This window comes from Mustela nigripes, chromosome 4, assembly GCF_022355385.1.
Source record: "Mustela nigripes isolate SB6536 chromosome 4, MUSNIG.SB6536, whole genome shotgun sequence".
Taxonomy (NCBI): Eukaryota; Metazoa; Chordata; class Mammalia; order Carnivora; family Mustelidae; genus Mustela; species Mustela nigripes.
The window spans coordinates 172,624,680-172,638,409 of NC_081560.1; the positions used below are offsets into that span (position 1 = coordinate 172,624,680).

A 13,730-nucleotide genomic window follows, 5' to 3' on the forward strand; every position below is an offset into this window, starting at 1 on the left:
TTTATTCTGTCTCTTCTGCGTTTCGCACCCCCCCCCCCCCCCCCCCCCCCCGGTCCCCACCTTTTGCCCCCCCCCCCCCCCCCCCCCCCCCGCCATCCTTACAGATAATGGCAGAAAACCGTGCCCTGCACACCAAGCGTTTTGCACTTTCAGGGAAGTTCTCTTAAGCACCAGGTGTTACCAGTGCAGTGACTTTGGACTTGTAACTTCACCTGACGGTCCCTTCCCCTCTCTCCATCTCTCCTGTCTGCAGAAAAGATGTAATACAGACCAGTCTCCATTGTTCATGAATCTGCAATAAGTCTTTTGGAAATCTGCATGGAGTAAACTGACAGAAAGGACCCCTAAGAATGGAGAGCTTTGCCTGCTTGCTCCAGGAGGCAGCACATCCCCATCTTGGCTGTGTTTGTTAGAGGCCTGGGGGATTCAGGGGGACTTTTCCCATTTTCAAATAAGGCTCCCCTGAGAGAGATACTTTAGGGAGAGGACAGGACCAGAGATTGTGGGTAAGATTCCAGCTTCTGGATTCTTCTCTCAGTTTCCCCATCTGCGTTTGTAGGACACACTGGATTCATTTGAATAAAAGAAAGGCCACAGCTGCCTCTGGGTTTCTCCAGGCTGGGACTGGCGCTGAGGGATGGTTTATGAAGAGTATTCCTTTCCCGAGGCTAGAGCCCCAAGCTTTGTGCTGTGGGAGGCCATTGTGGCCAATGCCAAAGCAAGAATTCTAGAGGTCAGCCAGAGCAGGGAGAAGGAAATGGCACCTTCAGTTGCTATTGGAAAAGAATGACTTCCTGTCTATAAATCTGCCCTTAACACTGCCCACTGCCCTCCATCACCATTACCTCTGCTATTCTTCAACATAGGCAGGTGGGCCTTTTGGGTGACTCTCACCCTACTTTCCATTTCCTCCTCTCCCTCTTGGTCGTTGCTCTAAAAGAAGGGCTAGTTAATTAATTCATCTGGAGGTCAGCTGTGAAAGGTCAGGCACGTGCCCTGAGCATCATGCTTTCTCTTAATAACCTGCGAGGGCATACGATCTACAGATTTAAACCCATGTGTATTTTCAGTTGGTACTTTTTTTTTTTTCTTTTTTGATTGCATGTCACATGGTTTATCTCCCACTGAGGAGACTTTTATTTGTCATGAATCTACCTCTTTTAAATTCCTGCAGTAGCACTTAGCAGTTTGGGATCTAAAGCTTAAGGAGTCTACAAGTAGTAGAAACTAACTTTCAACCTAGTAATTTTTGCCCTTAACTAACAGGTCTTAGCAGATAGCTATTTTCTTTTTAATAATTCCATTCTTCGCTTTGCCCCATAGGTCCTTTGTTGAGAGTAGTTGTTACCAGTATCCAGTGGGAAACCCCAGATCTGAAGTGATCTATCCAACAACAGAAAAAGACTATTTTAAAGTCTTAAAAAAAAAAAAATGACTCTCCTGTGAACAGCTTGGGAACACCTCTCATTTTGGGTCTCCTTGCATTTGATGGGACATCTATTTGGTTCTTAAACGTGGTTCCAAATGTAATATTCAAAAGGCTGGCATAATTTTGCAGTTTTTGACTTCATTGGAAATTGAAGAAGAAGAGTGAAAGGATAGAGAGAAGGCATTAAAACGCAGCATGGATCTCGTGACATTTTTGAGAGGAAGATTTTCATTCTGACATGATATTTTCTGCAGTAGCCACTGGAATGACCATAGGGAAGGGGAAATTCTCCCCTCACCAAGAGCTTCCTGTTGTTTTGGATGTCCACCAGCAGGTTAAAATACTCAGGGTGGGAAAACGTTATGGATTTTTATATAATTCCCAGCTTGCTCCTAGAGCATTCAGCACTTATGACCCTCTTGCCCTTCCTCTCCCTAGACCAGTGGTTCTCAACTGGGAGTGACTTTGTGCCCCGCCAGACATTTGGCAGCGTTTGGAGACATTTTTGGTTGGTAGTGTGCTACTGGCATCTAGTGGGTAGAGGCCAGGAATGCTGCTGGGCATCCCACAAAGCACAAGTCCGCCTCCCCCCCCCCCCCGCCCCCCGCCCCACATGCATTATTTGCCTGAAATGTCAATAATGTAGAAGTTGAGAAACTCTGGTCTACACTTGAGGGCTTGTTAGATTGAGGACTTGAAAAGAGAACGGCAGAGAAGATAGCCGTTGGCAATCCTTTAATGTGGTCCCTGCTCTCTTTAGCCACTGCTTCCAGTTCCCTCTCTATGGGGGAGAACAAGAGAGGAAACAATTGCTATAGCTTCCATTAACTGAGTGGCATGTACTAAATGCTGGAATTTTTCCATTTAATCTTCACAATAAGCCCTATTGCCCATAGACTCCTTGAGAGTAGGATCTATGTCTGTTTCTCTCATTACTGTACACATTATGTCCAGTACAGTGCTTGACACATGGCAGACCCTCAATGTTCGGATAAATGGAGTAACTATATCTATTTTATACATGAGGAAATGAGGCTTGGAGAGTCCAGACAGGTAGTATAAGTAGAAGAGTCAGGATTTGAACTGAACCCTTTGTGACTTCTGCACTAAATCACTTACCCACTGAATTATGTCCTTCACTTGCAATAGTGGAAAGGATTTCTAGTCTCTCAAGTCACTAGTGAGGGCCTGAGGCAAAATAAGTTTTTAAACATACAATTAAAACAAAACAAAACAAAACAAAACAAAAAACAACACCTTGAAAAACCGAACTACCTTTATGTGGAAACCAGTGTGGAAGAAGGGCCTCATGGCAACTTTCTCTGGTACTGGAGGGATCATCCTCTGTTTTTGAACAGTGATCTTAGCTTTTCAAATGCTTATGTGGGCACCAGCTGAACAGCACATTTTGTGATGGGGAAACTGAGGCGTGTAAGTTACATAGAAAATTTGCAGTAGTAGATAGAGGACTAGAACATGGCATTTCAGATAAAGAATGCTCCAGGTCCTGGGCACCCATTGGAAGTCGCTGGGAAAAGAGCTTTCCGGAAACTGGCTCAAATTCTTCCTTCCCATAAGTAAAGCCCAGAAAACTTCGTCTTTACACTCTGGAGACAGAAGTCGAATGGGACTACATTTCCCAGCTGCCATTGCGGAATTCGGCAAGGCGCAGGCCCACTGAAGTGGTGTGTGTACTACCACTCCCGATGTGCAGTGGGAGGGGCGGGACTACATTTCCCAGGAGGCAGAGGAAGGGGCGGGGCGGGGGCGGGCCTCGGTGCTGCGCCCGCCCCTCCCCCGTGCTCGCGCGGAGAGGTAAACAAACCGCGCGCGGGCTGCCGGCGGCGGCGGCGGCGGCGGCGGCGGCGGGCGCGGCGGGGGCGACAAGGGCGGCGGAGAGCGCGCCGAGCCGTGGCCGGGCTGGCCCGCCCGCCCGCCGCACATGTCCCCGGGCGGCACCGGCCTGTATCCGCCTGCGGCGCCTCCTGTCGGCCGGGGAAGGGAGCGCGTAGAGGTCCCGGTCGCCACCAGCGGTGCCCATGGAGAGGGTGCGGATGATCAACGTGCAGCGCCTGCTTGAGGCGGCCGAGTTTTTGGAGCGCCGGGACCGAGGTAACGGCTGGGCGCCGCCGCCTCCGCCACCACCTGAGCCCGCGCACTCCTTCTCCACGCGGGGAGTGCGGTGTGGCGTGTGAGGGGAGGGAGAGTGCGTGTGTATTGGGGGGGATGTGAGAAGGAGTGCGCGTGTGAGGAGAGGGGTACGTGCGTGAGCAGAGGAGGCAGGGGTGCGTGCGCGAAGGGTGCGTGTGTAAGAGGTGCGTGCATGAGCAGTGTGTGTGAGGGGAGGTTCGCGTGCAAGCAGGGGTGTGTGAGGGGAGGGAGGGTGCGTGTGTGAGGAGCGGTGCGCGTGCGACAGGTGCGTGCGTGATGAGGGGTGCGCGTGTGCGGGGAGGCGGGGGTGTGTGTGAGGAGGGGAGCGTGTGTGAGGAGGTGCGTGGTAAGGGTGTGAGGAGGGTGCGCGTGAGGGGAGAGAGGGCGGGGAGGGGTGCGGGAGGTGGTGGGAACCCGGAGCCTGCGAGGGGAGGGGTGCGGGAGAGGCTACGCCGGCCTGCTTGTGCGGGGAGGACTGGGGGACGAGGTAGGGGGGAGGGACGGGGATCTGGGGGCAGAGGGGAGGTGGGCAGAGCAGAGGGAGGGAGTGTGTTGAGAGTGGGCGCCGGCCCGAGGACTTGGGAGGTTGGAGGGAGGTTAGAGCCGAAGGAAGGGGGAGGCGGCGGCGCAGGTAGGGGTGGAGGAGGCGAGGCTGGGAGCCGAGGAGGGGAAAGCCGGCTGAGGAGCCACTGGGGAGGAGCGTGCGCGCATGTGGGGAGGAGACGTCTGAGAAACAGGTAGGAGGAGACGCGACCCTATTTAGGGACTGGGGCTGGAAAAGATGTAAAGAGACTGGGGAGTGAAGAGTGGGAACTCTGGAAATTATGGTGTCGAGGGAGAAAAATGTCCTCTGAGACGGGGCAGTTGAATGGTTTGAAATACGTGAAAATGGTGCTCTTAGTGAGAGACCCAGAATGGGGAGAGTTTTTTGAGGCAGGTGAAATAATTGAGGTGGATGGTAACTAGTCTCAGAAATTAGTGTGTTTCAGTTAAGAATTCTTGGAGAAAAGGATTTTTGGAAAGGGTGGAGAGATTACTTGGTTTAGAAGAAGTATTGGTACGCCTTTCAGGTGATGGGTTGGGTCTGTATATAATGTTACATGATAAATGTCCTCACAAGGACTGAGAATTTTATCTTCCAGCCAGAAAGTGGAAAAATGTTACCTCCTTTTCTTCTGCTGTTTTCAGCAGCATGTTACTGCAAGGACTTCAGCTCTGTGGATCCATGGATTTGAGTAAATTCCTGTTCTCATATCTTTTTCTCTTGCTGTCTCTTTAGAGTGTGAACATGGCTATGCCTCAACGTTCCCCTCCATGCCGAGCCCCCGGCTGCAGCATTCAAAGCCCCCAAGGAGATTGAGCCGAGCACAGAAACACAGCAATGGGAGCAGCAACACCAGCACTGCCAACAGGTAGCAAGCTGGGGAGGTTTAGAAAGGGCACCTGGAGAGAGGGAGCACACACTCAGGCAAAAGTTCAGGTCCAACGGACCTCAGTTCTTTAACACCAAGTCTGGAGCAACACTGAATAGTCAAATGAGTTCCTTTACCACCATTTCTGGAGATTTGGCCCTTTTAAACTGATACAGTCTAGATGTCATAACCTGACTTTGTGGGGAAGGGCAGGAGTAGAATCCAAAGGAAAACCAAAGAGTTCTTGCTGGGTTTATTAAGTGGGGGCGTCTGTGACTGAGAGGGACAATAAAGTGAAACCTGACATGTGTCCATGCATGCAACCACATGCTAAAAGTAATCTTAGTCCAGCTTTAAACTTGGATGATCCAAGAAGAATTTTTAAATGCCAGAAATAGCTCAGGCAGGATATAAAGCAGAATCAAGGGTTTTGTTAAAGGAATAAAAATTTTTGGTTGGAGTAGGAAGTTAGTGGGCATGGGCTGTTTGTTGTTTAAGGATGGAAGGGAAGACCATGCTATGAAAGTTGTGTCTCTTATTTGATAAGACAGAGTTGGTAAGGGAGATTTTAAAGAAAAACAAAACAAAACAGAAAAAGAATGAAGATGCTTATTTTTCAGTCCAAAGGGTTCCCTAGGAAATGCTTGTCTGGATGTACTCAGACATAGTTGACTTCCATTTTTTGAAGACTTTTGGTAGTGCCTGGCTGTCTTTTCAGTGTTTTGCCCCAGAGGGCCAGGGAATTCTAATGATTCAACTCATAGGAAGTTTTCAAAAGGCCACCTTAAAACCAACAGATGCTGTGTTTTCCATTTATAAGAGGAATTAAATGAGACCTCTTTTCCTGATTCCCCAAAGCTTTGTCTAGAGAATGTAAGAATTTATTTTGGAGAGACACAGAGCAATCTCTGGGAAACTAAGGTTACCTGATGAGTATGGGGAACTCCAGACAGGTAGTTAGGTAGTCACTTGGGGAAGTAGGTTGGGAAAAGAGCAGGAATAGGAGCTTTTACTAATAGATGCAGGAAACTTGAGGCTCCTATATATAATAATTAGAGCTCGAAAGGTTGGATCTTCCTACTCTGCATTTTTGACATTGCTGAGGCGAAAGTAGGATTCACTCTTCCCTCTTTGACTCATCTTTAAAGCTGTGAGTTTCCTTTTTTGGCTTTTTCAGTAGGACTATTCTGTGTTTTTTAAACTTAATTTTTAAAATTATAAAAATAGCTATAAGCTTAATATGCTGTATTTATTTATTTATTTAAAGATTTTATTTATTTATTTATTTATTTATTTGACAGACAGAGAAAGAGAGAGACAGCGTGAGAGGGAACACAAACAGGGGGACTAGGAGAGGGAAAGCAGGCTTCCCACCAAGCAGGGAGCCCCATGCAGGGCTCGATCCCAGGCTGTTGGGACCATGACCTGAGCCAAAGGCAGATGCCTAATGACTGAGCCACCCAGGCAACTCTTACTATGCTGTATTTATGTTTATGTGTGGGTCTAGAAGGTTTTTCTATGATATGATAGGTTTGGAATGAAAATATGTAATATGATACATAGCATTTATACAAATAAAATTCAGTTTTCTTGTTCTTCACTGTTTCTATTAGGATCTATATTTCAAGAATTCAGATTCAATCCATGTATAGATTAAAAAAGGTTTAAAAAAAATCTTTTTTAAATTTAGAGACATGCAGAGAGTATCAGGAAACCAGACCTGGGTTTTGTCATGCTACAAATATTTACTGAGTATTTCCTCTTTTGTAGAAGTTAGGTAAATGATCTTATTACATTTTCTCTTCATCCCTCTTCTCATCTATAAAATGAAGGGATGGACTGCATATTTACCAAGGTCCCTTTCTGCCCTGAAGTTCTGTGACACTGATTTATTGATAGTTCTAGCGATCAGTTATAATATTAGTTATTCAGTATACCACTCCATCATTACAGAGGCAGCCTCATTACTAACAATTCAAGGATTATAGATGCATAAAAAAGATACATATTTCTAGATTTTACCAGTTACGTTATAGGTCATTAATAAGTCTTTGTCATCTATTGACTTAAATTTTGCTCAGCTTGGGGTTTTGACCCAGTGGTATTTCTGTTTCATGATAGGGTTCCTGTTAGGATTCTACTATTGTGTGTGGGACCACAGTGCTAATTACCATATGTTTTAGCAGAGCATATCAGAAAATTTGTAAAACTACAGGCATGCCATGTTCTTACAGTACCCATGGGAAAATAATTACGTATACATTGGACCACCCAAGACTAAGGAAGATAATTTTTCATAGGAATATAAGTAGTAAGAAGGAAGGAAAAAGAGAGAGAAAGAAACAGATTTTAGAATATACTAAGGTCCACCCACGTGTGGGGTGTAGACTGGGGCCTATAGATGAGAATTAGTATGTTTTTTTTTTTTAAAGATTTTATTTATTTATTTGAGAGAGATCACAAGTAGATGGAGAGGCAGGCAGAGAGAGAGAGAGGGAAGCAGGCTCCCCGCTGAGCAGAGAGCCCGACGCGGGCCTCGATCCCAGGACCCTGAGATCATGACCTGAGCCGAAGGCAGCGGCTTAACCCACTGAGCCACCCAGGCGCCTGAGAATTAGTATGTTAAAGTGAAACACTAGAAATTATTTTTCCTTACCGTTTGTTAAAACTTCTGCTTCCTGGGATAGAGAAGCCATGGATCAAATTCCCATGCTGGGATATGTGAGAAATGGGGTTGTTAGTCCATTTGAGGGAGACTTTATGGGCTTCTGATAACTTGAGGCCTATTACTGGATTTAGTAGAAATTTTATTATATTGGTTACATATAGCAGAAAGAAAGAAGACTTGTAAAAATTTTCCATTTACTAGTCTTCTGAAACAAGGAAGGTAATAGAATTATGGACTATCTGTCTTATTTTCCTGATCAAAAAGGTACTTGTGTGGAAGTTGCTGTTACTAGTATGCATCTTGGACATTGATATCTTGTTTGTCCTAAGATGACATTTGTTTCCCTGACGTCTAGCATCTTTCAGATACAATGTTGGCTTTTCCCCGCTAATATTCTCAGGTATAATATGATCTTCCTGATATAAAATGTTGTTTTTTAAGTTTATGCTGAATGTTAGCTCCTAATATTATGTCTAGAAATCTTATTTTTATGGAAGTACAAAGGAGAGAAAATAAGTGATATAATGTGATGTTACAAGCATGTACCTTGAAAATCCCAGTAATTTTATCATTTGGTATCCTTCTAACTGACAGCTCAGAAGTGGGACCTGTAATATTTAATTATTTTTAAAATACCTGGTTGAATTTACTGTGGTCTTGGTCATGGCCTTCTGGCACATTTCCTAAAAATCACCCTTCCTAAGATGTTACTGCTATTAGAAAACCTGGGTGCATTGCTCTCTGGCTCATTGAGGAGCCTCACGTAAGTTCAAATTCCCAGTTTTTTACTGTTTGGTCTCACAACTGAAAAATTTCAAGATTTGTCATCTTTAAACTCTACTAACACTACTCTGCCTGGCTTCATTGTAACACTCATTTTCTCCTAAATATTTCTTGTATCTGCTGTCTTTCCCCTTATCTTCATTACTTCCCTCCTAATGAGATACCATCTATCTCTCACCTGGAGACCTGTTATAACCTCCTAATCGGTATCCATGCAACTACACCTGGCCCATATACAATTCTGATGCATTATATTGGCTAGCTTTCTTTCTTTCTTCAATACACCATGTTTCTTTCTACTTCAGGGTCTTTGCACATACTCTGTTCTTTCCCCTTTGCCAAGTAAGTTGTCCTTAGCTAATAACACTCTTATTTCAGCTCAATCATAACTTCTTCAGGGAAGCCTTTTCTCATCAGGCAAAGTAGATTAGGTGTTCACACGATAGCACCCCTACTTTTCCTTCATGGTGTTTATCATAGTTTGTAGAAATACAGTTCTTTGATTGATAAATTCATGTCTCATTCATTGGGCTAAAAACTCCATGAAGGCAGAAGTTGAATCTCTTCTGCTTAAGGATTCATCCCCAGTATCTATCACAATGCCTTGTACATAGTAGGTGCTTCTTAAAAAATGGAAGGTTTTCAAACTCCAGGTAGATTGCCCTCTGTGGAACTGCATTTCTCTTTTGTGCTGATTACCATATTAAAGTATGGAAGGAGACATTATGCAACTCCTGCTTTGGCAAACTCTTGATTACATTATATTCTTTTTATTTTTTTTAAAGATTCTATTTATTTATTTGACAGACAGAGATCACAAATAGGCAGAGAGGCAGGCAGAGAGAGGGAGAGAGAGAGAGAGGAGGAAGCAGGCTCCCCGCTGAGTAGAGAGCCCCATGTAGGGCTCCATCCCAAGACACCGGGATCATGACCTGAGCAGAAGGCAGAGGCTTTAACTCACTGAGCCACCCAGGCGCCCCTGATTACATTGTATTCTAAAGAATGTTAATGATAATATATTTGGAAAGGAAGATAATATGTAGTATTTGAAGAATAATAATCTCTAACTGCCAGTTCTTTTAAATGGGTATTATTACAGTATATTATAGTATTGTATATAAGTATATTATAGTAGACTATAGAATGCTGCAGTTAATTTTAAAAAACACTCACTGTCATCCAGTCATGAAATTAAAGTATTAAAACCTACCTGCCCTGCCAGAACCATAAGTCTGTCAAATATTGGCAATAAATGTTGGTATGAGGCTATGACACATAGTAATTCCATTGTTTTAAGGTGATGGAGAAGGTAATAGTAAGTACCAATTTATGTTTGTATTTTAAGTTGATGAAAAATTTATTTTATTTGGTGTCCTTTGGCTATTAAAGAATCTCATAAGAGCAGCCACATTTCAATTCCTTTGGCTAGGATTGAGGACATTAGAAAATAAAACAGCTTTTCCTTTTGCTTGTAAAGCTTTAGTTTAACTATTTTTTAACTACAGAATCATGAAATGTTTTAGTCTTAGAGGGAATGATTGTATTGTTGTATTTTCAGCTTTAAAGCCTTTTTGGTTATCTTTTGTAGAGGATTTTTTTTTCCAGTAGTAGTAATTTGAAATTTGTTATATCTTCTGTTTCTGTTCTTAAATACGTACCTGTTAGTTCACTGAATAGTTGAAGGAAACCTTTTTTTTATTGTGAAATTTCTCTTTACTATTCTATGCTTTTCAAATTTTCTATATAAAGAAATAGTTTCTGAGTCTCTGTCGAATAGATAATTCCTAGAGTATCAGGACAAAAGTAGAGATTAGTAACAGTTAAACTTTTTGTGATGTTAGTATTGTTCAGTATTTTCAAATGTTGAGTGATTAACACTTCTTGTGTGATGTTTTCTGTGATATTCTGTCTTCCCCTAAAACTGTTTAAATGAAAAATTCTTAAGAATTATTTATACACCTCACTAAACAAACTCAGACTTTCGATTAAATGCTTCATGGAAGCAGAAGTTTGCTGTGCAGAGTTTCCATATTCCCTTATGGAAGTATGTTTCAAGGAGACTTGACGATCATGCCTTGTATGTCAGTAGGACAGCTGCTTCTGTTCCTGTTTGATTAGTGGCCTTTTCCCAGAATATTGAATACATGATGTGGAAGATCACAAATTATAAAAAAGGAATTCAGGATTTCATTCCGTGTAGTTCTCTGCTTTATGAAGGTATGATATTATCACTCATTTTATGATTAAAACTCACGTGGCCCAGAGATGGTAAGAGATACTTATTTAGCTTTCGGTGGTGGTTGCTTTAATATCAAGCTGGATTTTCAGCAGAATTTACATCATTCTAACCAGAGGACACTGTTGACCTGAAGAAAGCTTTTTCTTCTGGATTTCTCCTTACAAAGGGAACAGCATTGCTTTCTTTTGGATATAGCATGATTCTTTGTCACTTCTTAAGTAAAGATAGTTTTCCAGATACTAATTTAATCAAAGAGCTTTGATAGTATCATTTGACAAAATGTATTTCCAGATCCTATTTGTGGTCGATAATGCTGATGTAATTAATATAAGCATACATATTTTTTGTTAGATTATTTTTATTTTTCATTTTGGCTTTCTACATTTTAAATATTGGCAGCTTTTCCTCCCCCTGCATATGTATATAGGAGTGTGTGTGTGAGAGAGAGAGCAAGAGTGTGTGTGTATGTGTGCACCATCTTCATTTCCATTTAATGAAGAAAACACATGTTGTCAAGTAAACATATCAATGTATTATTTCAAACTGTGATGAGTTTAATGTAGGAAACATAGGTGATCCTATGAGGAGTATAACAGGGAGGACCTGATTAAGTTTGATAGATGAAGGAAGGCATCTCAGAAGTGGAACCTCTTATAAAGCAGGGGTAAAGAGGTTTTCATGTTCATACACATCTGTTAAATCATTTTTAATTATAGCATGATATTCTGTTTCATGGGTATACCATAATTTGTTAAGCCAGTCACCCATTGATTTAAGTTCTTTTAGATTTTTTTCATTCAAAATAGGGCTATTCAGAACATGTTTTTGCAGATAGCTTTGTGCATTTGTCTACCTAGATCCTTAGGATAAACATGAAGAATTAGAACTCTTGGGCCAAAGGGTAGGATCCATCTTCAATAATAAAAATAGTAGCACCTTGCATTTAATGTACTACTTGTCGATAAAGCCCTTTAATGTACGTTATTACCTCATTTGAATTTCAGAACAGTTCTGTGAGGTAAAATGAAAATATTTTCCTTTTTTTGTTGAGGAAACTGGACTGGCAAGTAAGGTAACTTGCAAAAATAGAACTAGGAAATAAGACAGATCTCTGGGATTTGTTTCTCTGGGATCAGCAAACAGCCCTTGGTAAGAATTTACTTAAAAAGTAAGACTTCATGACCATAGCCTGAAATTCATGTGTTAGCACTCTCCTTTTCTGCTCTGCCTGAAACGCGTCGTCTGCATCTGCTGCTTTAAGGCTTTCCCACCAGTGCTTTTTCAACTTTTGCAATTTGCTTCCTTTTTCACTAGTTACTGAAACTGCTTTCTTAAAGGTAATTTGTAACCAAATTTACTGAACTTATACAATGTACACAGAACATGCCTCCCGATGATAGAGGAGCTTATGGTGCTTTTGGAAAAATATGTATATAATAAAATGATAAATTATACAAATCGGTAAGATGTTATAAACATGGCTATTTTTATTTGTCAGATGATAGTATACAGATTAAATTATTTACATTTATAGAAGATTATTACAGTAGGTTATTATAGAAATGTTACAGATTCATAGTATATACTTATTCATTAACTTTGACATGCATTCTAGGAGACATAGGGATTCCATACCTTAGTATAAGTGAAATTCTTTATGTTTTATCTGAGTAACTAATTTCTTATAAGAAAAAATATTTGGGGGGTGCCTGGGTGGCTCAGTAGGTTAAAAGCCTCTGCCTTCCGCTCAGGTCATGGTCCCAGGGTCCTGGAATCGAGCCCTGCATCCGGCTCTCTGGTCAGCAGAGAGCCTCCTTCTCCCTCTGTCTCTCTGCCTGCCTCTCTGCCTTCTTGTAATCTCTCTCTGTCAAATAAACAAATAAAAAATCTTAAAAAAAAAAAAAAGAAAAAATATTTGGTTTGGTAGACAATTTTGTTATTAATGTTACTATATACATTTCAGGGGGAAAATGTGAGTTTTCTTTTAATTTAGCTTTATGATGTTAGATAAAAAGATTTCTGTGTGGTATTGATTTCCTTACATTTCTTTATTATGGGAAATATTTTCGATAGTCTTTTGAAAACACTATGTAAACACCATTTGTGGAGGCCACATGATGAGAGCTTTGAAGCCATTGAAATGGGCATTTTTAAATTATAGAAGGACATAATTTTATTTTATTTATTCATTTTTAAAGATTTTCTTTGTTTACTCATGAGAAACAGAGAGTCAGAGGCAAAGGGAGAAGCAGGCTACCCATGGAGCAGGGAGCCTGATGCAAGACTTGATCCTAGGAACCTGGGATCAGGACCTGAGCCAAAGGGAGGCACGTAACTGACTGAGCCACTCAGACACCCAAAGAGTGTAATTTTAGTCTCAGTCAATGTATTTTGATAAAACAACTGATTTTCCTTTATTCTTATTTTGATTAGACAGGGACAGTTAGGATTCTCTTCAAGGAACTGTAAATAACTTTCTTATGCGATAAGAAACTAGAGGGTAAAATGTAGTAAGTTCGTCTTGGTATTAGAAGAAATGTAAATTTTGAGGTTTTTAATTTTGATTACCATAATCTTGTATGGGAGTATGTATCTTCACCATGAACAACAGAAAAAAAGTGATCTTCATATTTCACAAAAACTCTGTACAATTTATTTTTGTTAATACTGAATCTGCTAGGATTGCTTTCTGTAGTCTTTGCTGTCAGTGCACAGAAGTTACAATTTAAAATTCAGACTTCTAACTTGGATAGAAAACAAATTGACTGCTTTGTATGAAGTTGATCTTGGGGTGTTTAATATCATTATTCTCATTGTCAGTTTATTTGTGGCAGATATGCTTACTGGAGACAAAGGTGTGTTCGTGTTTTTAACATTGAAGTTGAAGCCTATATTAGAACAGCTGTGTAACATGTTTCTTTTATTCTGTAAACATTTAAGTATCAGTAAGAATTTAATATTAACTTATTAAGTATGAGTATCTGTTTCATGTTGTTGGCCATTTTCATAAATGTGGTAAATAACTTGGATGTTAATGGTAGAGTGTAA

The 13,730-nt window shown here is 41.5% G+C and overlaps 1 protein-coding gene across 2 annotated transcripts in view; it reads left to right on the forward strand.

Moving 5' to 3' along the window:
* MXI1 (MAX interactor 1, dimerization protein) overlaps positions 1–13,730 on the forward strand; it is an 81,764-nt gene that overhangs the window by 14,040 nt on the left and 53,994 nt on the right. The window contains exons 1-2 of one of the 2 annotated variants that reach the window (XM_059398543.1): positions 3,301–3,541; positions 4,860–4,992. In XM_059398543.1, the coding sequence (XP_059254526.1) occupies positions 3,469–3,541; positions 4,860–4,992 (206 nt within the window). In that variant the 5' untranslated portion in view covers positions 3,301–3,468. Of the gene's footprint in view, positions 1–3,300; positions 3,542–4,859; positions 4,993–13,730 lie in introns of those variants that run through there. The other variant, XM_059398542.1, reaches the window with a different exon arrangement.